The following is a 23615-nucleotide window of genomic DNA, read 5'->3' on the forward strand; positions in this document are numbered from 1 at the left end:
GACTAAGAATTTGCCTGTGTGGCCATGTGTCCCCTCAGGAAGCTGAGCCAGGTAGGGGAGTCCATGGGGGTGTCCGACTGGCCTGGAGGCACTCTTGAAGAGGGCTGGAAAAGCCAGGAAGTTCCTTAAAGTGCAAATGCTGTGCATAATGTAAGGCTTGGTGTAGGGGTCTACTGTGATTTGCCCAGACAAGTGTCAGGGTCCTGGGCTCAGTCTTTATGGTGCTCAAAGGGACGGGTCCCTAAGGTTGGTCCCCTTTTTTCTTCTGGTGTCCCAGGTAGGGTCCCTGGGAAAGCCTGGGAGGTGATGAAGAGAACCCTTCAAGGAGCTGCTGACCTGGGGCTTAGCTCTGAGTGGGGACTCTGGTCTGGCCTCTCCCTGTCTCCTCTTCCTTTCTCTGGCCCTTTGAGCTCCCAGCATGGGCCCCCACCTCCCCTGGTTCTTTCAGGAGTCTCCTGTTGATGAGCTCTTACCCAGGTCTGTGAAATATGTGGGAAAAAAGGCATCAGGGCACTGAAAACAGTAACACTTCCCTCCTACTGATTTCTAGCTCAAGAAGCCAGCTCCTTTATGTACTGCAGTAAAACCCAACCTTTGGATTTCTTCCTCTTGGAATTTGTGATAATTGGCTAAACCAGATCTTTGTAAACTGTGAATGATGTAAATATGACTGATTAATTCACCTAAAAGAAGTTGCTTGTTTCAAGCCTTAGCAGGGTCATTTCCTATAAACCTTGCCCAATTACAAATTATTTTTCATCAATTGATTAAAAGAGCCTGTGGAACCTCTGTGTCCTTTGGCAAACACATTAGATTCTGGACACCCCTGCCCTCATAGAGGGCTCAGTCTGAACTGAAAGACAGATAGTAAACGGTGCCTTGCAGGAGGGTGGCCTTGGGACTGGGCTTGGGGGCACATGTATAGGGAGGGAGGCCCAGGATGCTCCACATCTAAAGCTGGGTTTGAATGGCACTGAGGAGGTGTTCAGCTGTGCCTCTGGAAAGCCTGTGGGCATGGACACAGGAAAGCTGCTGCTAGCTTGTCAAGAGCTCCCAGGCCTGAGGCACTTGTACTGGGGGCATGTGCGTGACAGGCCGGTGTGATAGGCTTGGGCCTGCTGGTCCCAGGCCAGGTTAGTCATTGAGGAATTTGGTTCCTAGGAGCTTCTGAAATCAAACAAAAATGCTCATGAATGTGTACTTTTTTTCTTCTTAGGGATGAAATCTAAGGTTTTGTTTTATTTTAATTTTTTTATTTTTTAAAGATTTCATTTTTAGGTATTACACTCAATGTGAGATTTGAACTCACAACCCCAAGATTTAGAGTTGCATGCATGCTTTACTGACTGAGCCAGCCAGGCACGCCCTAAATCTAAGGTTTTAAATTAGATTTATAAAGGGGCCCATGCTTTAGAAAAGTTAGAACTTGCACAGTGGAAAGCCAGAGAAAATGGTATTTGTTTTCGGTTGTAAAATGTCTTCTAGTCAAATATGATGAATTAAAAGAATCTCCTGTTCATTCTCCGTATTGAACTAACGAAAAACTATTGCACTGCAGAGGAAAGTGTTAATATACCTATAAGGGGAGCTAGCCGATCAGGCTGGCCCAGAACTCACCACAATAAGAGTTGATACTAGAAAGCAGAGGGGCTGGACCTGCAAAGTCTTCAGGGAAAGAAAGCATAAACCTAGAATTTTTAAATTATTTAAATCTTTTTTATTTTAGAGGGAGCACAAGTGGGGGAGAGGGGCAGAGAGAGAGAGAGAGAATCTCCACACTGAACGTGGAGCCCGACACGGGGCTCGATCTCAAGACTGTGAGATCATGACCTGAGCTAAAATCAAGAGCCAGACGCTTAACTGACTAAGCCATCCAGGTGCCCCTGAACCTAGAATTTTATATCCAGACAAACTGTTGTTCAAGTTTAATGACCACAAAGATACTTTTAGATATTGAAGAGCTAGAGAATGTGGTTCCTATGAGCCCTTTTTAAATGAATGAATGAACAAAAATTTCTAGAGAGAAACTCCTTAAGAATGATGAAGGTATGATGAAAGGACTAGTAACCCCTCAATAGAGTCCTTAGAGCAGGAGGATGGTGTCTGCCACCATGTGACTCAGGCAAGCCATCAGCCACACAATGCCCCCTGCCACAAGCACCATGGTACAAGAGACACTCCCAGTTACACCAAGCTTGTGGCATTCGCTGCCCTAGCTGACTGATGCTTACATACGGCTGCCGTGGCTCTGGGAAAGCCATGGGATGGAGGTGAAAATGAGGCTGAAGGGAAGGTCATAGGTAAACACCACATGTATTCTCTGGTCTCTTTCTTGCGGGGATGGATTTGTCCTGAGTTGGGCCTGGCCCAGCTCTCAGTGAGACACTCCAGGATGTTGGGTGTCACTTTAGGCAGCTCTAAGGGTCTGGTTTTGTTTTACATCACGGATGACAGTTCTATGGCCCTACTCCCAGGTTCATGACAGACCTTACTAAGTGATGGCAACAGTCTTTCCCATAGATCTTTCCCAAGCCCAGTGCTCTATGCAGTCACTATCATTTAACAGGGTTAGAGGAAAGTTACCCTTATTTCCCATCCTTGTTCTGGATTCTGGAGATGGGCTGGATCTAAAGGGAACCAAGACCAAATGGGATTGTTCTGAGAGATTCTCAGAACATGTGGGCCCCAGGGCTGGGGAATGGGGTCCCCAGGGCCTGCTTTCCTCACAGTTGTGGACCGGCCCCCACCTTGCTGCCAGCGCTGGTGGTCTCTCCTCTCATGCTGGCAGCTCCCCTGGCCCATGCTGGATGGCAGCAGCTTGCACTCCTACTGGTCCCTCTCGTCACCCTCTCTGCCATCCTGACCCACCTGGCGAATCATCCCAAACTCTCCCTCAGCAGCAGCAAAGCAGTCACAGCTCACTGCCTTAAACATGTTCTCTGCTGGCCCAGATGGACTGGCCTGGCACCAGCTGAAGCTTGTTGTTTGGTCCCAGGAAGAGTTCCAACTGCTAGATGTTCCTAAGTGGAAACGATGAGTGGAGGTGGTGGGGATCTTCACATGGGTTTGTCTGCTCAGGGGTGTGAGTACGTGTATGCCCAAGTGCACAAGTATATACTTGCTGCGGGGGCTGTCACCAGTATGGCAAGGTGCTTTGTCCTCACTTGTAGGAGAGGAGCTAATTCTCTGGGGTCTCTTGGGTCTTGGAACCTTACCTTCATAGTGGGGCAGGAGCTTCCAGGGCCTGGAAGTTAGGAGGGGAGGATGTTGGCCTCTTGGGGAGCTCTGCGTGTAGCATGACACCCTACCACCACCACCCAGGAACCCTGTGGGTGGTACCTTCCCTCCCCAGCCAGCAGGGCATCCCCTGGCTTCAAGAGAGCAACTCAGAGGCTCTGAGCCTGTGGTCTATGTTTCCTGTCCCATGAAAGGCTCTGAGTGCTGTAGCTGAGTGTTATGGAGACCCTCACCTCTGTGCTGTTGGTCTCAGCAGAGCAAATTCTTTTTGGTTGATAGGTGATCAGGAAGGGGCCTTCCTGACACTGACCTAAGTCCACCTTCAATGGGGCAGGTCTGGGGGCAGGAGAGAATCTGGTCTGGGCCACAAACAGACTCCTTTTAAGATTGGGAGATTAAGAATTTCCTTAGCAGGGGGGGCGCCTGGGTGGCTCAGTCGGTTCAGTGTCCAAGTCTTGATTTCGTCTCAGGTCGTGATCCCAGGGTCGTGGGATCGAGCCCCATGTCGGGTTCTGTGCTGAGCATGGAGCCAGCTTGGTATTCTATCTCTCTCCCTCTGCCCCTCTCCCCCACTTGTGCTCTCTCTCTCTCTCTGAAATAAAAAAAAAAAAAATTAAAAATAAAAGAATTTCCTCAGCAGAGCCTCCAAACTGGGGCACACGTGCCAAGAAGGGGAGGGAGATGAGGCAGCCAACTAAAGCTGTGAAAACATTTATATCCTATCTCATCCTTTCAAACTTTTCCATTTGGGGAGGTGTGTTTTATCAGTAATATATGTGTACGTAATCGGTGGATAAGTATTCATATGTTGGGGGTATGCAAACATACTTTATTGATAGGGATGCATGATCAGAAAGGCAGAAGGCCACTGGCCTGGAAACTGGGTAGGTCAAGAAGTTTTTTTGTGTGTGGAAACTGGAATGTTTTTTCTAAAGTCAAACTTTCTGTGTCCTCCCATCCATTCGTGAGAGAATTGCTCCAGGACACACGACCTGATCGTGCTTCCCAAGATTCTGCAACCCTGAGGCGCCTAGCTGGCTCAGTCAGCAGTGCATACAACTCTTGATCTGGGTCGGGGTTGTGAGTTCAAGCCCCACGTTGGGTGTGGAGATTACTAAAAAAAAAAATACACAGAAAAACCCAAACCAAGATTCTGCAACCCTTGCTTCTCTGCCTGAATCCACAGGTGCCAGTGGGTGGCCCAGTGGCCCTTCCTGGCATGGGCCTGAAAGGAGAGGATCCTCCCACAGCATCTGCCCAGTCATAATTGCCTATTACAGAAAGGTCAGCCATGAATTTATCAAAACCTTGTTTGAAGCTGTGGGACCTCTTCCGGCTGCTCTGACTTAAGAAAAACAATTTCCCTAAGTTCAATCCCCTCCTGGTGAACAAAGACAGTCATTTATTGGTGTGAAGTATTTCTTTTTTAAATATTCAACTGGAGGCGGTGGGGGGCATGCTCTAGAATGCTGCCATGTGGAACCCAGCCTGGTTTTCCCTCTGGAGCCCGCACTGTCTCCCTGCCTCCCTGCTTCTCCTTCTGTTAGTCTGCTTCAGCCTGAGCAGATCCTCTCTGAGCACAGCTGCCGCAGTGGCTCTAGGCTCCTCCTCACTGTGGACCTGGGCAGCCACATCTCTCCCTGTTGGCCCTGATCTTACGGATGTACCTGGTGGCTGGGGCATCTTTGGTCGGTGGAGCTTGTTGGCTTCATGCCTTTCCTGGGATATCTGACAGTGGCGAGCCCAGGTCTGACCAGCACAGTCTGGATCATTTCTCCCAGTGGTGGTCATGGTATGGGACAGGAGGCTACTGGGGTACTGAGGAGTGCCAAGGGGGATGCCAACTGAATTGGCTCTGTGCCCCTCCCCAACAGCACCCATGTGGCCAGGGGGGTGGTCCTTCCAGCCCTGCTAAACAGCTTCAAGACTTGTTTCTGATCAGTCAATAGCCTTTAGTGCTGAAAGGGAGGAAAGCTGGTAGAAATCCAGCTATTTTTACCCCCTCTACCTTTCTTGGCTATCTTTTAAAAATATATATCCCTGGATAAGCCATTTTTAGTCTTCCCTGCTTGGCTTCCAGCCACTCCTTCATATCTCTGCTCTCTCCCTCCTTCTCACCTACTTGTCCTCCTGTGTCTCCTCTGCTTTATGGCAGTGTCCTTCTTCCCTCCTTGCTCACCTGTGCTTATCCCAACCCTCACCAAGCAAGAGCGGTCCCTGGGGCTTTTGGGAGGACCATTGGCCTCATGGAGCCTCACTGCTGATGGTCCAGATCCATGAAACCAGGTCTTCTGTGGGGCTGAACTGTGTCCTACCTGTGGATGTTTCCCTCCCCCTTTCCTTCCTCTCTCCCTTCTCTACCCACTGGAGACCTTTATTAAGGAGGGCCGCCTGAAGAGGCCCAGGGCTACCCCAGCCATCCTGGTCTCTATGAGACTTGCATCCAGGGATGTGTCACAGATGGAGCTCCTGCATCTCCTGCAAGAGACGGGTGGGTCCTGTGTTGAGCAGGATGGGGAGCCAGCCCTTCTCAGGTCGGTCTGGGTGGGAGAGGGCCTGGGCAGTCACAGGGTGCGGCCCTCATTGGTGTAGACTTTTCTTCTGTGGCTTCTCCAGTGTTGCAGCCTTCAGGCACAGAGATTCTTTGTGGCAGGGTGTTGAATGCTCCTCCTCTGGGAGCTTCTCAAACCCTGGGAGGAGGTTGTGTCTTTTTGTTCTTTCTCTGACTTCTCCATTTCTGGCATCTCTTCTGCTCCCATAAACGTTGGTGCTCCCCACAAATCTTTCCTAGACTACTGCTCCCGTGTGATCTCTGAGGCTTGTCTGTGAATCGAACCCTTAACTCTCCCCAATAGAAATATCTAGACTTCTCTGAATTGAATCCAAGCCCCGACCCATCTCCTGATACCTCTTGTACCTACCTCCCCACCTCAACAAAACCAGATCCAACCTCATGATTTTGCCATTTTATTCCCCATTCTCTGCTCACCGACTGGCTTCTGTCCCTGGACCCCCAGTCTCAATCAAAAGGATCATTCCTCCTCAGACCTCAAGCCAGAATACCTCTGCTGAAACTTCCCTCCCTCTCACCCCATGGACTGTCTCTTGGGCTATTGCCGATTTTTCACTGTTTCCCTGCCTCTAGTGTCTCCTTGACACACAGCCAGAGCACTCTCTTGTTTGAAAAACCTTAGAGGCCCTATTATTCCCCTGGCCTTTCCCTTTTTAGCTCTAAGCTTGCCCATAGTTCAGGAAGTTCAGACCACAGGATTGCTGGGAGCTGTTCTAGGTGCTGGGGATAGCACTGGCTTAAACCTGCCGTGCCTGCCCCCAACAGCCACCCAGCCTGAGCATGCTCTGTCATGTCTCTGAGCCTTTTCATGTGCTCTCACCTCTGCCTCCCTTGCCCTTTCACCTCAAGGAGAAGCCTCATCAGACTTCTGTCCCTTCCCTGGACCGTGTGGAGGCATGTCGTGCGGTGATTTGTTTGCACATCTGTCTCCCCTCTAGACTGTAGGCTCCCAGAGGACTGGATCCCTGTCTGATTCACTTTTTTAAAAATGTATTTCAATTAAATATTGAATAGGTATTTCTAAAGAATGTAAGAGTACTTATAAAATATGTATAAGATGTAAAGGATACAATACAATACAATGAACACCTGTAGACCACCTTCCATTGTCAGAGACATAGTTTGTTCATACCGTCAATACCTATCATGGGGCCTGGAACTATTCCAGGGGTCAGCAGGTGTTTGTGAATGACTACATGCCTGAATGAATGAATGAATGAATGTTAGTTTTCTCTGTGAGTCTCTCAGCGCTGCTGGGCAAACTCCATGTGAAGTGGTCCCAACTGAATCGTGTTGCTGCCTGAGGTCAGTCCCACCCTGTGAGCTCGCTGAACCGCTTACACATCTTTCCATTTACTTTGCATATGTTTTTTGAGGGCTTGCTCAGTACCAAGAGTGGTGGGGGGACTGGGCTGCAGTGGGGAGCAAAATGTCAGAGACCTTCTCCTAGGGAGCTTCCACTTAACCAGCTCTTCAGAAGAGAAAAAAATAATCCAAAGAGCCCAAAGTGCAGTGCTGCCTACCTGTCCACAGCCTCACTGTGCTCCCGAGAGTGACAATGTGCGACAGTGGTTAAGGACAGGGACTGCAGGCCTTGATACAAGTCATGATGGCTTTGCAAGTTATATAACTCCTATGTGTAGCAGTTTCCTTGTCTGTAAAATGGGCAAAATGGGTCCTGTCCTGTGGATTTGCTATGAGGCATAAAGGAGTTAATATGTGATAGGTGCCTGGCACACAGTGGGGCTCACAGTAAGGCTCAGTTGGCATCACCACCACCATGGTGAGCAGAGTATTCTGTATGGTGGGACTGGGGGTGCAGCCAATAACCAGAGAGGACTCCACTATCATTTCTGCAGCTCTCTCCAGCATGAGCTCAGATCCAGGGAAGGGCCGAGTACCATGCTAGTCACGTGCCATGCCTTGTTTCCTCAGCTCTAACACACTTTTGGGCCACGTTTGCTTTTCTGAGTCATGATGTGCCTACAGCCAATCTATTCTGGAAACACCAGTTGTGTGTCCAGTGTGTGCTAGGCACTGTGCTGGGCTCTGGGATGCAGCTATGGAGGTAGCACACAGAGGCCCTGCCCACAGAGCTGACGGTCTAATGCGGGGATCACAGAGGATACACAAAAGCAATACATATTATGAGCTGGAAGGTACTCAGTGCCATGGAGAACAAAGAGGCAGGAGGGACAGAAGCTACATTTTATTTTTTTTAAGTTTATTTATTTATTTTTTAACAATCTGTACACCCAACGTGGGGCTCGAACTCATGCCCAGAGAGCAAAAGTCACATGCTCTTCCAACTAGCCAGGTGTCCCAGAAGCTTCATTTTAAATAGATCAGGGAGAGTGTCCCTGAAAGGATGCCACCAGCACAAAGACTTGAGGGAGTGCAAATGCCTGCAGATGTGGATGCCCAGAGGAGAGTGGCCTGGCCTAAGGGAAGTAGAAGGAGGGAGGGAAAGAATAGTAGGGGATGGGGCCAGGGGGAAAGGGGCTGTATCTCATGGGCTTGCAGGGGCCATTGTAAAGCCTTTGGATTTTCTTCTGGGAGGGAAAAGAAGTGTTGGAGGGTTTAGACAGAGGAGGGAAATGGCTAATTTATGTATGTAGAGGAGTACCCTGGCTGCCATGCAGAGAAGACCACAGAGGGGTGAGTGAAAGCAGCCTGGCTTGTGCAGAACTGAAAAAAAGAGGGGACGGTGGGGAGAGAGGAGGCAGTGGGAGTGGCCAGACTCTGAAGCCAACAAGATTTACTGAGGATTGACGTGGATGGGAGAAGAAGGGGTCAGAGATGGCGCCAATGGGAGGCTGGGAAACGCACATATAGGGGAAGATAAGAGCTCAGCTTGGACGCTTCAGGTTTGGGATGCCTATGCATATGACATCTCAGTCAAGATGCAGAGTCTGCAGTTAGACCAGTGACAGGTTCAGGGAAGGCTACTGGGCCAGAGACAGTTTAAACAGGGAGAGAGTTTAAACAGGTGTGGCCAGGAGGGAGGAGGAAACCTGGGAGAAGGAGGTGTTCCAGAAGGCAAGTGGAAAACTTATCTCAGGAAGGAGGGAGCACTCAGCAGTATCCTGTGGTGCTGCTGAAGTGAGATGAGAGATTGAGAAGGGATTGTTGGATTGATAATGTGGAGGCCGTTGGTGACTGTGACCATAGCGGTTTCTGTAGAAGGGTGTGCAAAAGCCAGGTTGGACTGGGTTGAGAGGAAGGAAGGGGAGGAGCAGAGAAATGGGGCAGTAGCTAAAGGGGAAAGTGGGTCAAAGTTATTTAATTAACTAACTAATTAATTAATTAATTTTGCGGATGGGAGAAGCATGTTTGCATGGTTATTGAAATCATCCAATAGAGAGGGGAAATGGCTGATGAAGGAGAGGAGGTGGTTTGTGAAGGTAAGAAGTGGGATTTGGGAACAGGAGACTGGCAAATATTGGGGGACAGACGTCGAGCGGCTGTGGATGTGCAAATTCTCCTCTAGTAGCTCCCACTTTCTTGGTGAGATGGCATGCAGGTTGTCAGTGACAGTAAAGAGAGGGAGAGACATACTGGAGGCTTGAAGATCATGGAGAAGGGGTGAGGAATCATCCAGGAGGATGGAAAAGAGAAGGGATCGCGGACAAGCAGCTCGATCGCCAGGTGTCTCCTACAGCCACCGTGTTGGTGTGTGCACACACATCAGGCCCAGGTGCAGGGAGCCCTTGCAGGACAGACTTTGCTGGGCCACAGAAGGCATTGTTTGCTTAGTCATTGTCACTCTGGCTGAGCTGAAAGTTAACTTGAATCTGGATCTCTGTCACACAAATTTTGTCCCCAGAAAGACTACATGGCGATACAACATTGAATTAAAATGCAACTGTGTACACAGAAGATTGCCTGTCACAGACCAGGCAACTCACAGACAGTAGAGATGGCTACATTCCTCAGAAAAAAACTTCAGACCTTACACAGCCTGGGAAAGGGACTGCAGCCCCTCCCTCCACATGGTATAAAGGGCTCTCAGTAGCTTCTGATTAGCTTTCAGGGGCTCCTTTTTTTTTTTTTTTTTTTTTTTTTTTCCCTTTTAATTTTAATTCCAGTATAGTTAACATACAGTCAGGTGCTGCTTTTAAATTCCAGCCCCAAATCATTCAAATAAAAAGTGAAATTATAAATTAACCAAGTGGGAATCTTTCTTTACCATGCCTAGAAATTAGTCTGCTGGAAGGCCGTGGAGCCTAGGTTCCAAGTGTGGCCCAGAGATGCTGCGGCCACTAATACTGGGCCTCACAGCTGGTGGCAAGATGGCCCAGGGGGGCTAGACTCTCAGGTTCTGGAGATCCTATTGAAGACGAAAGTGGCAGGTCTGTGAGATGGGATGGATGGGTGGGTATATGCTGTTGTTGGTTGATGAAAGAAATGTTTGATAGACATGTAATAGTGTTTCTTTTTTCTGGAAGAGTCTTTATTAGACCGAAGGTGTGGCTCTCCCCCCACTGTTCCTCAGAAGGGAGGAAGAATTGCAGACAGTCTTGGAGGAGGCCTCCCCAGGTGGGCTCCTCGCCCCCTGCCCCACCCCCACCCCCGTCTGAAATGGCTTGTTTTAAGACATCCTACCAGTTGGCCCCTGAATCTTTTTTGCAAGCAGATGGCTTTCATCTAGGGGCAGCAAACTCAGAATCCCCTCCTGTCAGTCAGTCAGACCCTAGGAGGACACAGGGCACTAGGGCAGATGGCGCCAGGGTGGCCTCCCTGCAGGCAGCTGTGGTCCAGCCTCCACAGTGGCGCTCAGCCAGTCTGTCCTGTCTCCTGGGTGCCAGTATCCACCCAGATGAATACACACTGGAACAAGGATAGAATTTCAGGGAAGCCATATAAAACATTGCCTTTGGCTTTTTGTGCTCAGCTTCTTTCAAATTGGAAAAGGGAAATGGGGAAAAGGAAAATAAGGAAATTGAGTTTAGCTTAACTTTCTACCTTACTGAACTACTCAACTCTGCGGGCTTCCCTGCAGCTGCGCCAGGTCAGAATGGAGATGGGGGTCAGGTACATTGGACTTCTTCTCAGTGGTTCCTCAAGGGCTGGATCCTAGGACCGCAACCCCACCCAGCCTTGTACTAGCGGAAGAGTAACACTTCACCCATCTCGATGGACTTGGTCTAGCATCAGGCCTGCTGGTGAGCTGCCAGAAAGTAGGTTCCTTTGTCACTGCTGGAGATGGCATTAACTAGGTAGGCATTGGGATGCCTCCCCCACCCATCTCCAACTGTCTGGGGTCAGCCTTTGAAGGGAACAAACCAGAACAGACCTGCCAGGGCAATAGCTCTGAACTTGTGCTGTATGTTGGGATCACCTGGGGAGGGAAAAATACTAATACCAGGGTCCTGCCCCCACAGATTCTTTTTTATTTATCTTTTATTTTTGAGAGACAGAGAAAGACAAAGTGTGAGCGGGGGAGAGGCAGAGCAAGAGGGAGACACAGAATCCAAAGCAGGCTCCAGGCTCTGAGCTGTCAGCACAGAGCTGATGCAGGGCTCAAACCCACAAACTGCGAGATCATGACCTGAGCCGAAATTGGATGCTCAACCTAGCACCTCAGGTGCCCCTGCCCCCACAGATTCTGATGTAATTTGTCTGGGGTATAATCTGAGAATCAGAAATTTAAAAATAACTCCAGGTGTTTCTAACGTATAGATTTAGAGCCTTGGTTCTTTAAAGTGTGGTCTGCAGACCACAGTATAGGTATCACCTTAGAGATTCTTAAAAATGCAAACCTCACACTAGACTTGCTGAATCTGAATCTGTACTTCATCAGGATGTAGGAGGGGAACTCAAGATTCTACCACATGACCTGGTGCTGAGGGTTCAAATGGGAGACGCTTGTCAGCGCTCAGCATGGGACACAATCAGCACTCAGCAAATGGTAGCTGTGATGATGCCACTGGGCAGGAAGAGGAGAGCGGAATGGGGCTCGGCAGGGTCACCGAGCTTGATAGAGCCCCCTGCAGACTGCTTCTCTGAGAAGTGTCTCTAACATAGTGATTTTCAATGTCATTTCAGCGTTTCCAGGAGACTGGACCCCAAGGAGCCCCCGGGTAGCCAGAGAGCAGCTTCCCCAACCCCGAAGCAGGCTTCTGCTACTGCTCCCGGCCGCGAGAGCCCCCGGGAGACGAGGGCACAGGGCCCAGCAGGCCAGGAGGCTGATGGCCCGCGCAGGACACTGCAGGTAGACAGCAGGACGCAGAGATCAGGGCGGTCGCCCTCTGTGTCACCGGACAGAGGCAGCACCCCCACATCACCCTACTCCGTCCCCCAGATCGCCCCCCTTCCCAGCAGCACGCTGTGTCCCATATGTAAGACCTCGGACCTCACGTCGACCCCCAGCCAGCCAAACTTCAACACCTGCACCCAGTGTCACAACAAGGTCTGCAACCAGTGTGGGTTCAACCCCAACCCTCACCTCACCCAGGTAACCACTTTCTGCGCCGGCTTCCCCCACCTACCTTCCCATGCCTCCCTCGGTTCCCTTCCCCTCTTTAACCAACTCTCTTTTCCTGGTTGTTTTCCTGAGCCACCAGCATTTGTGTCTTCCTGGCTCAAGATGTGGTAGCAGAACAGGCCTGGCCGCAGATCTCCTGAGGGATTCCTGCACCTCCTGAAAGCTTGGGCAGAGTCCCAGAGTAGAAGATGCTTTTGTAGCTGGTGTGAGTTTGACCCAGAAAAATGGCCTTAGAGAGGGCCAAAGACAGGCTTCCGGGCAACTTTTCTCAATGGATACTCATTTGGAGAGGGCTATAAATAGCCACAGGCTGGAGGGGAGGCAGATTTCCCTGGCTCTAGGCCAGCCTCCTTCCCTGACAGTGGGCACTGGAGGGGGATGCTGGTGAGGGAAGCAAGGTTTTAGGGGAGGCAGGAAACAGCCTTCCAGTTGAGCTCTGGGAAGCTTCTCCTCTGGACTTTCATTCCAGTTAGCTGGGCCTGAGGTGGCAGAAAAGCTAGCCATCCCCAGAGAAACAACCTCAGGGTAGAGACCCAGGCTGGGAGCCAAGCATTCACAATGGGTGATGGTGTTCTGCACTCACTGAGCAGTCACTGAAGGGCCATTTCCACGAGATTGGCCTCCTTTGTGCCCTGGGTCCACAGCCCCATCCTGGCTTTGTTCAGGATGCTTTGAGTTGCTGTGGGATGCTCAGCCAAAACCCTGAAGGCTCTTTTTGGGGACCTGGAGGCTGGGTGCCCCAGTGTACTAGTGCAACTGGGGCCATGCCTCTGAAATGAACTGAGTGGGCTTGTCAGCTTCCTCCCTCTCCTCTGGGGTAACCCATAGAAGTCTCTAGTTCCTCCTCCAGGGCTCTGCCCTTGGGCAGGATGGAGCATGGCCGGGCTATAGGCACAGGCATGGCCGCCTCTGGGATTATCAGCAGCAGGAGCCATTTGGACTTCGTGGGTGGGGGAGATGAGTGAGAATAATTGTTCACAGGTCGGGGTCTATTTGTGACATGAGGTGCTGTGGGTGTGGGATGTGTGGTTTGCGAGAGGTAAGTGTGAGATTCCAAGGAAGGAGCTGCCGTTGTGGGGAGATGACTCAGTACGTTTGGAGTTGCTCCTGGAGTGTGGGGGCTTCCTTGAGGAGGCGTGCACACTCGTGATTATTACATCTGTGATTAGAAACAGGCCCATCCCTGAGCTGATCAGTTAGGTAAGTGTTTGCTCTTCAGTACTTAGAACAGTGTGATCCACACCAAAGAAACTCACCTGTGTGTTTGTGCCAGCACAAACCAGAAGCCAGAAGCCCTGGCCCCCCAGGAGTAAGGTTTGACAGGCAGGGGTGAGATGCTGCGGTGGCCCCTGTGTGGTGTTGCCCCTCTGGGTTTTAGCCTCCGTGAGATGCTCACTTGAGCTATAGGACCTGAAGGGCAGAGGTCAAGGGAGAGCCACATATGGGGCACTGGTCCTGGTGGGCACCCAGCCCTTGCCACACAACAGGCTCCCCCAAGCCCAGGACCTTGGGTAACGTGGGAAGGGAGCCAGCCTTTAATGTGCCAGGAAAAACAGCAGAGTGGGAGGACCTTGGCCACACTCGGTCCATCTGCCTCGTTGTGCCGGGAAGAAGCCGAGGCTCAGGGCCAGGAAGGAAGGGGCCTCAGACTTAACTGCAGATTCACAGTGTTTGGTGAAGAGCAGTCCTCTCAGCCAGGTGCTTCAAGCAAATCTGAGCCAGACAAATGCATTGGTTCTTTGCTGGGAGGCTTCTCAGGCCTTCAGCACCCTGAACGGCACCATGGAGCTCCAAGACAGAGCTGTAGCCAGCAGCCTTTCCCAGACTTGCTTTCTCAGAACATTAGGGGCCGCTGTTCCATGGCATCAGTTTGGGAAATGCTGACCTAGTCCATTCTCCAGGTTCTCGGAACCTGGTGGATGCCCTTTTCTGACAGGGTCTCCAAGCAGAACCTTTTCTTCTCCAGAGCTGGCTTTCGGTGGTGTTCCAGTCAAGGAGAAAGAGCCCTCAGCACATTTTCCTGAGAGGCTGGCAGAACGTAATTCTCGAGTCAGAGCGGTTGTCCATTGTCACTCTGCTGAAAGTAGATTCACCTTCCTGGTCCTTTTGCACAGAAAGAGAAAAACAGTTTGCAGGTTTTGTTCACGCACCTGCTGATCCGCCCTGGTCAGACCATACCTGTCCTGACACACCTCCTAACTTGATGTTTTGCCAGCCAAGAAGGCCGTTTCTGGGATTACCCTGGTGTCTGTGGGCTGGGCTCCTGCCTGGCCTGAGATGCTGGGCAGGGCCAGGGGCTGGTTCTGAAGTAGGGTGTGTCTAGGTGGCAGGGCGGTCAGGCAAAGCGACCTTTCCCAGGACACCCAGGTCCAGGACTCTCTTCTCAGCAGGGGCCCTGCTACGGTGCAAGAAGAGGTGGTGCTGGTTCCAGCACCAGATGCACTGCAGACACTGGCCACTGGGGGGCATACTGGGGACCTTGTCTGCAGGGTGGGGCTGTGTGTCTGAAACTGCTTAGTGCAGTGATGATGCTGCGGTGGCGGTGGCGGGGCTGAGGAGGCCTGGGTCCCACATTCTGGCTTGAAGCTCACCGAAGCCTCATCAGGGCATGTCAACATGCTCCTCAGCTTCCTGCTGGCAGAAGGAGGGATATAGCAGTTCTAGAGAGGGACAAGGGCCACGCAAGTGACATGGAGGGTTCCATGGCCTTTCTAAGACTGCTAATGAAGCTTCCCTTGGATCTTTGGAAAGAAATGTGACTATGGAAAATGGACCATTTTCATGTGTGGCAGAGGTAGAAAATCACTGACTCGTACCTCAAGTTGCAGTGCAGATTAGGAGTGTGACAGTTGTTGTGCTGAACAACAGCACAGTGTTCACGCTGCTCGGTGAGTGAGGGCAGGTGAGCAGAAAGGAGGAAAAAGATGGCCACTGGAACTCCGTGAATTTGTCTTTCCATCTCATGGCATCAGTTAGAATCTTGTTACTTTAGCTGAGTCTTGCAGAAGCAGCAGGCCAGTTCTGGAGATGAGAATCACAAACAGGTAGAACGGTCAACCCCATTTGGCCAGAATAATGGCTCAGATCTGGAGCCACTACTGTTCTGGTTGGTGGGCCTGGTCTTCTGTCAGTCCCCAGGCTTCCGGGTGGGTGCTTACTATTCTGCCTGGGCCCCGGTTGGTTAGCTCTCAAGGCTGTGATTTCTTTGAGAGAAGGATGCCTGCCCATGTACTTTGCTGGGCTTTGGAGGCCTGGAGCACATTGAGGCTGCATGGAAGTCAGGGAAGGAGCTCAGGGCACTCTCTGTTTATAGACAAGGAGACGAAGTCTTGGGAAGTCTTGGCTTATTCAGGGTCATTTTGGAGCAATAGACCTGGGGATCCAGAATCAGTGGCTAGGTCTCCAGTTTTCCCTCAGGGACTCTCAGCACCATTTTCCCTGTCCACAGTCCACTCTTCCTCCTCTTCCTGAGGAGAGTTCAGAACAAACAAGGCCATCTCAGCCACTCTTTGTGGTGCGGCCATTTCTTTCCGGAGTTTTGTGGTCCTGGAGCTCAGGGCAGGTGAATAATTTACCCTGTTTGAAATTGTGGCAAAAGACTGGGGGTTTCCTTGTGGGGTCTGAACATCTCTCACCACCCACGAGAGACCGTCCCTGTGAGGAGGAGCACTGATCAGGAGGCCAGAGGCATTAGGATGTAAGCCCATTCAGTACCAGTGATAGGGAAAAGACAGGAAGATTGTTCTCTTCTCTCCCTGGATGTGGGTCCTGAGAAAAGTACCTTAACTTCCCAAATGTCTGATTTCTCTAAAGGAGAGGCAGAGGGCCAGGGACCAGCCTCGGTGGCTTTGCTGATGCCTCATGCCAGCTCAGGCCTATTAGCCCACCTCTCTACTCTTCAATGACTTAATGTTCAGGCCTGCCACCCCTTTCTCCTGCAGGAGGGAGGCCCTTGTTGCACAAATCAGGCTCTATTCTGATAGGGGGGATGGGAGACAAGGCATGGTTGTGAGCCTCCTGGGTGGAATCTGGGAGGTGAGGTTTGGGTGGGCAGTGGGGGTGGGAGTGGGCTGCTAGAGAATACGAGTGATGGCCAGGGGCAGCCCAGCAGCACGTCCTGGCCTGGACTTCCTCCAGATGTGCATCTGGCCTCACCTGGGGAAGAGCGTCACAAGAGCACGTGCTGGTGCAGACGCAGGGCTGGCTGCATGCCTGTGCTTCCAGATCTGATTGGCAGAAGCGTCCCAGAGCACCAGCTACAGTGCAGCCGCAGCCTGCCCCTGGGAGGCCCACCCTCTGCCCCAGTGGGGAGCCATAGAGCTGCTACCCCATCTCTAGCCTTCCAGGTTCAGACAGCTCATCTGAGCTCATCTGCCTCCCATCTCCCTTGCCCTAGTCGGAATTGCTCAGAAGCCCCTCTGAAAAACTACAGAAGAATGATCACGGTCTTTCTTTGCCTGTCCTAAGGTCTAGACTTTGCCGAGACCAACCCAACGGTGTTTAATCCACTGTGCACTGGCCTCCCCCCTAACCTGCTCCATCAGCACTTACCCATGGGCTAAGTAAGGGCTTAGGCACTTACCCATGGTGGGCGGTGTGGAGAAGGGAGGGAGATGAAGCAATGGCCATAAGCCTTTCCTCTACTGCCTGTATCCCACTCCTTTCCGGCAAGGGCCGGAGCACCAGATGGCCTGGGGGAGGTGCTGTGAGTGCTGCACCGGATCCCTCCGCTGCAGCCACCAGCCTTGCCCCCTTCCCTCTGCTCCTCCATGGCCACGCTGCCTCCTGGGCCGGTAGGGAATGAGGAGCAGGTGTTAGGAGGACATAGATCAGCAGTGGGCTGAGGAAAGGCAAAGTTGTCTCCCTCCTCCCTGGGCCTAGGAGGAGGTGGTGTCTGCACACATGCCCAGGCTTCCCTTCTCCACCGCTAAGCCAAATGGAAGTTGGTCTCCAGGGGGCAGGCCCTTTGGGAAACCTTTCTCCCACAGTACATCCAGTCCTTGAGCAGCTTGCCTTCCAGAAGCCAAACAGTCTTCAAGTCAATAGGGAAATACCTGCCAAGCTTCAGTCAGTCCTGGACAGCCAGCCCTGCTGCCAGTCCGTGCTCCCAGGAGGCAGGACTCTTGGCCTCCTTGCTGGGACCACTGCGGGGCAGAGGCCAGAGCCACTGGGTACATGCAGAAGAGACAGCTGTGTGGGAGTGGGAGCTGTTTCATAGCTGGAGCTGTCAGGCATGGCACTCCAACTTTTAGCTACAAAGGGGGCTGTACAGTTATCTAAGAATGAATGTGAAATTAATTCAGAGCAGAAACCTGAGATTTTATTCTCAAAACACCTGCTCCTATATGTGTGGGCAAAAGAAACAGAATGAGAAGAGAATTGAGTAAAAATTGAGAAAAAAAAGAGAAATAAATAAAGTGGGAACAGGGGAAGGAACAGGGGGGAGAGACAGGAAAGGGAGGTGACAGAGAAAGCCAGAGGCAGGAAGAGGCAGGAGAGCTCAGTGAAGTAACCAGATGCTGGCTGGTCACCTTGGGCAGGTCTGCCTGTACCCATTGTCAGATGGTGGCCCTTTCCCTTCTTCCCATCCTTTCCTTCCCCTGCAAATACTTTTGAGCCCTTATGTTAAGCCAGGAACTGTCCTTGACACTGGAGAATCAGGCAGAGCTGAAGTATGTTGCTCAGCCCTGTGGAGCCCGCAAGCCAGAGGGAGAGGCTGCCCTTCCGCCAGTAACCACCCAAGCAAACACACAGTCATACCTGGGGGTAAGGTGTGCGGAGGACCAGGAGGGAGGCTGGGGTGTTTGATATGCTGCTGCACCAAGACTCTTGGGGGCTTCTACAAGGAGGAGACATTAGACTGGAGTTGGCCTAGGGACAGGTGGGGCCCAGGGAGGCCTGAGGGGAAGTGCGTGGGAACAAGCCAGGGCTGGGGTGGCTGGAGTGCCGTGAGCAGGCCCAAAGGGCAGGCAGATCCTGCTGGGGTCTCTAGATGGGCTTCCAAAGATTTTGAAAAGTGGCAGTGGGAAGGTCAGATGTGCATTTAAAAACACCTCTTTAGAAATAGATAACGGCGATGGTTGTACATTATAAATGTAATTAATGCCGTTGAATTGTACACTTAAAATGGTTAAATGGCCAGTTTTATGTTATATTTATTTTATCACAAAACTCTCAACAACAACACCCCACTCCTCTGACTGCTGGGTGGAGAAGAGCCCATGCCACCGGTGGGGCTGGATCCCCAGAGCAGGCTGGGGCTGGGGTGGTGGGAGTGAAGAACCTTGAAAGACTCCTGGTGGATTTCAGAAGCTAGACAGACAGATTTTGGAAATGTGTTGCACATGGGGGTTAGGGGATAGAGATGGAGAATTTTTCCATTTGGGCCACGTCAGGTTGGAGGTGCCTGTGAGCATCTAAGTGGGGTTCAGTAGGCTGACAAATCTAAGACCCTGGCATGCAGCAGACAAGTCAGGGCCAGAGAACTTTGAAATTCACAGGCATATTGACATCAGTATACTTCCCACTAAACACTTCAGTAAGCATATCATTAACTTGAGTTTAGTATGGGGGGATGGGGTTAGGTAAAATGTACATGTATTGTAATGTTTAGAGCCCAAGTGTACCATTCAGTGAGCTTTGACAAAAGCATGCAGCTGTGTCAGCCAAACCCCTCTATCAAGGTAGACGTCCTCATCACCCTAGAAAGTCCCTTCAGGCCCCATTCCTGTCCATCCCCACCCTTCCTCCAGACACAACAGTTGTTCTCGTTTTTATCCACCATAAACAAGTTTTGCCTATTCTAGAGCCCCGTATGAATGGAATTGCACAGAATGTGCTCTTTTTTGCTCTTTTACTCAGCACAGCGTTTTTTGAGGGCCGTCTATGTGGCCAAGTCTTGAGAGGCCTGACCGAGCAGGAAAGGAGAGAACACAAGACAGTGGTGTGCACAGGAAAGGTGCGCAGACAGAGGAGGGCTCCGAAAAGCAAGAGACAATGGCACTGGAGTTCTGAGAGGCAAGGGCTGCACAGGAAGGTGGGGGGTGGAGTGTGGTTGAAAGAGCGGAGCCCCCAAAGAGGCAGGTCTAGATCCTCAGTGTGGAGGAGGAAGCCTATTGTGTGGCTCCTCTTGACGACATTGGAAGCAGGGCAGCGGTTTGAGCCAGAAAGCAAGGGAGGGGGACAGGCAGGGAGAGGGACACGAGAAATTGAACAAGCCATTGTGGACAAAAGCCTCCTGGGGAGATGGAGTGAATTAGTTAACCGGGCAGATATGGGGGTCCAGGAGAAGTTAGACGCAAGTTAATTTACAGTGGAGCCCATCCACCTGGTGCCCATTTATCTGTTTGGGTGTAGGCCCGGGGGAAAAAAGGTATCTGGCTGGATCCAGTTCTGAAGCAGACATAGATTAAGAGAGCACAGACATTTAGCAGAGTGACTGCGTGACAGACCATAGATTCAGCTGGTCAGGAAGACACGTGAAGGCAGAGGGCCTGTGGAAGAACAGAAAGCAGAAGCTCGGGGCAAGTAAGTTCAAGTAAGGGAGCAGCTGAGAAAGGCTCTTCTTGGGATGAAAGTCCCTTCGGAGCCAGAACCCATAAGGCCCTGCTTTTCTGAATCCCCAGCAGGCTCCTGGCAGGGCAGGAAGCAGCTCCCTGAGGGAAGCCACTTTCCTGTAGCTTCTGCTTCCCCCACTTCCAAAGCAGCTCTTGGCCTGCACACCACACTGAGCCTCCCCATTCCTACTGCTGCTCGGGCCCCACTGGGCTGGGATGCACAGGTGTCCCGCCTCTGAGATGACAGGATGGGTTTCCTTGCTGGCAAGAAGGGTCAGCCTGACAAAAGCTAGTGTCTGACAGAGCCATCCACATCAATGCAGCCCTGGGCAGTCCCCTTAGCTCACCTCTGGTTCTTGGGACGTGAGTTCTGTGGCGGATAGCCTGCTCATCTCCTGGCCATGTGCCAGGTCAGGCTCATGGAGGTACTGGACAGCATGACTCTAGGACAGGTTTCCCGTCACACTAGTAGAAGGCCATTCATTGTGATTCTGGTGGGCAGCTGGATTGGAGGCTGCCAAGAAGCCACAGACACCGAATACAGTTAGATGAGGAAGGCTCTCACTGCTCTGGTCCCAGGGCTGACGAGTCTGCCACAGGCCTGGCCATGTATGCCCAGCCTAGGTGGGCAAGTGAGCTGAGGTGCATGGCCATCTATCTCCCTGTCCAGTAGACAGCATCCATCCCCCTAACACAGGGATGAGGACCTTGGAGGAGGGAGGAAGAGGCTAAGGCTGAACCCCTCCGATCAAGCTCCTGATGATCAGTGGGGGAGGCAGAGGGAAGTCTTGCTGGGCTCAGAGTGCTCCCCTCCCAGTGTCCTCCCTGGGAGGCCTTTCTGCCTGGGCCTGAGTCTGGGTGGGGCTGGGAGAGGGCGTGGTCAAGGCTCCTTGCCATCTAGAAGAGGCTGGATAGAAATAGCTGTGCCCATCTGGGCGATGAGTCACTGAGGGGCGTTTTAGCTGTTTCTTGGAGAGGTTCTATTTTAGGTGAATGCCTGTGACAGCCTGGGTGACGGAGGCTGGGTAAGGGAAGGTTCTGGTGGTGAGTGCAGGAGTTTTAGCACATGCCCTTATTCAACCCTGTCCAGAACCTGAAGGAGGGTCACTCTGAAGTCCCAGGATAAGAAGTTTTACATTCCAGACTCCTCTTGTCACAAGTCCCACCTCAGGGCATGCTATACCTGTGCAAGCGCACAGTGGAAATGGAGCCTGGGGTGTGCACTGGGCACCCACCCCAGGAAGTGGGTCTGTGACAGCTGCCCTGGGCCAGGGCCTGGGGCTCCCCTCAGAAGGCTAATCCCCTCCGGGGGTCCATCTGAGGGTGAGCAGAAATAGCCTGCCCCTTGGAGCTCCCATTTTGATGGGAAGTGAGCCCTCCCCACCCAAGAGTAACTTTCTAAAGTGTCTTTGGACTGAGTCCCAGAGACCCAAATTGTTTCCTCTGAGGGTCTCTCTGTCCAAAAGTAGACAAAGCTGCCTTGCGTCTTCAAAAACACGTAGGGTGAGTTGACACTTCCCATCTCGGGGGGATGGCTTCACACCCCAGTGCTGTGGCATCACTGTTCTTAGGGTTTCTGAAACTGGGCTTGGCCTTTGAGGGCTCTGCCAGTGTTTTGCAGAGGGGACTTCTAAACCCATGACTTGACCTGCATGAGGTTGAGTGGCCTTTGGAAGAGGCAGGAATGCAGAAGGCACCAGACTCCAGGCCATAGCTCAGGAACCGGGCTGGGCTGGCAGGGCTGGTCTCACCCACAGCACCACTTCCTGGCTGGGTAACCACAAGAGTATGTGGTTAAGTTATATCAGACCTTGATTTTCTCTACTGTGAAAACTAAATGACAATGTGAACTGTGAACATGCCCTGTGTGGTCCTGGGCACAAGGGGGTGCTCACCAAAGTGCGGTGTTCCCCACTCCTTGGATGCTGCTTTTGGCCTGCTAGGCAAGACAGCCAAACCCAAGCTCTCCAGCTGGCAAGTCAGCTAAAGCAGCAGCTGCACAGCCCTGTGGCCTCAAGGAAGAGAGCAGGACTGGAGGTACTCCTAAGGGTGGACAGAAAGGGCTTTTTGCCTCAGGAACTGGATTGGACCTTTCCCTGGTGACTGGGCCACCATGGTGCTTTCAAAGGCTCTGGCTACAAGCATAGATGGAGCAGCCTTGGCCTGCAGCCTCAGCTCTGGTTGTAGAGGAGGAGCCTCTTCACTGGGGCACCAAATCTCCAGTCTCATGGCTTTTGCTTTGTGGGAACTGTGCCCCTGCCCCCTGTTAATAGGTTGTTGGGATTAATCCCACAAGAAGTCTCTCTGGAATGAGCCCTGTTCTGTACTACACACTGTGCACAGTCCTGAGAACACCTCAACCAGAACTCACAAGCTAGGTGGGGAGAAAGGAGACACCCAAGGAAACAAATTGGTAGATACTTCGGGAAAGAATAAGCACTGTGAAGAAGATGAAGTGGGTGATTCGATACAGAGTGCCTGGTGGGGGAGGCGTATGTTAGATTGTGTGGCCAGAGAGGGCCCTGATGGGGAGATCTGAGGCCTATATAGCTAGCTGGTCTAGGGGCAGAGAAAATTGTGAGGGCCGAGGCCCTAGTTACAGAAGTGAGCTTAGGGGACTACTTGGCAGAACAGGAGGCCCAGAATCTCTGGGGTAAGACCACTAAGGGGGGATGGCAAGGAAGGAGGCCAGAGAGAGGAATGCGCTGGAGTAGATTGTGGGATCTTATGGGCCCTGGTGAGTTCCCATGGCACACATGATGGGAATCCACTAAGGGATTTGAGCCTGTAATTGATAGGCTCTGGTTTGTATGTAGATTTTTTGAGAGAAAAATATTATTGGCTCATGCACCTGGAAGTCCAAGGGCAGACTTAAGGTATAGCTGAATCCAGGGAATTAAATGAACTCATCAGATCTGCTCCTGTCTCCTTACCTTGGTCTGCTTCTGACTGTCTATTGATGTTATCCTTAGCATCTCGCTGCATGTGGGGAGAGAGGGCTGCTGGCCACTCTAAGGCTACTTTTCTCTATGAGTAATCCCAAAGGAAAAAAGCCCCTCTTTCTTCTATTGTTCATTTACCAAGGGCTCTGATCAGCCCTGTTTGCAAGGTCACATACCTGTCCCTGCGCCCCTTGCTGAAACCAGTGATTGGCCCAACCTGAGTCATGCACTCACTTTATTCAGGGAAGGGGTTGATGCAGAGAGAAACTACGTGTCCATCACATAAATAGCAGCACACGATTTTTTGTTTTGGAGGCACAGATTATCCCATTTTCTTAAAAAATGTGTCTTGCTTAAGGAAAAAAACTTTTTCATTCTACTTACATCATCACTTACATTGCATTATTTTGCTCTCAAGATTGTTCATGTATATCTTGTGTCCTCAGCTAGATTCTCAGCTCCTCCAGGACAGGGAGGAAATTAAAAAAAAAAAAAAAAACACCAAAACGTTTATTTCTGAAAGAGAGAGAGAGAGAGAGAGAGAGAGAGAGAGAGAGAGAGAGACCAAGCATGAGCCGGGGAGGGGCAGAGAGAGAGGGAGACACAGAATCCGAAGTAGGTTCCAGGCTCTGAGCTGTCAGTGCAGAGCCTGACGTGGGGCTCAAACTCATGAGCTATGAGATCATGGCCTGAGCTGAAGTTGGACATTTAACCGACTGAGCCACCCAGGTGCCCTGGTTTCTTTTCTTTTCTATGCCTCCCTCTCCCTCCTGTTACTTTTCACTTATTTATTCATTCTGCAAGTTTTTAATTGAATATCT

At 51.4% G+C, this 23615-nt stretch overlaps 1 protein-coding gene across 2 annotated transcripts in view; it reads left to right on the forward strand.

The window, feature by feature from the left end:
* Positions 1-23615, forward strand: part of BSN (bassoon presynaptic cytomatrix protein) — a 94858-nt gene that overhangs the window by 42716 nt on the left and 28527 nt on the right. For both annotated transcript variants that reach the window (XM_060633600.3, XM_060633603.3), the window contains exon 2: positions 11858-12266. In XM_060633600.3, the coding sequence (XP_060489583.1) occupies positions 11858-12266 (409 nt within the window). The remainder of the gene's footprint in view (positions 1-11857; positions 12267-23615) is intronic.

The sequence above is a fragment of the Panthera onca genome, chromosome A2 (genome assembly GCF_046562875.1).
Source record: "Panthera onca isolate mPanOnc1 chromosome A2, mPanOnc1 haplotype 2, whole genome shotgun sequence".
Lineage (NCBI taxonomy): Eukaryota > Metazoa > Chordata > Mammalia > Carnivora > Felidae > Panthera > Panthera onca.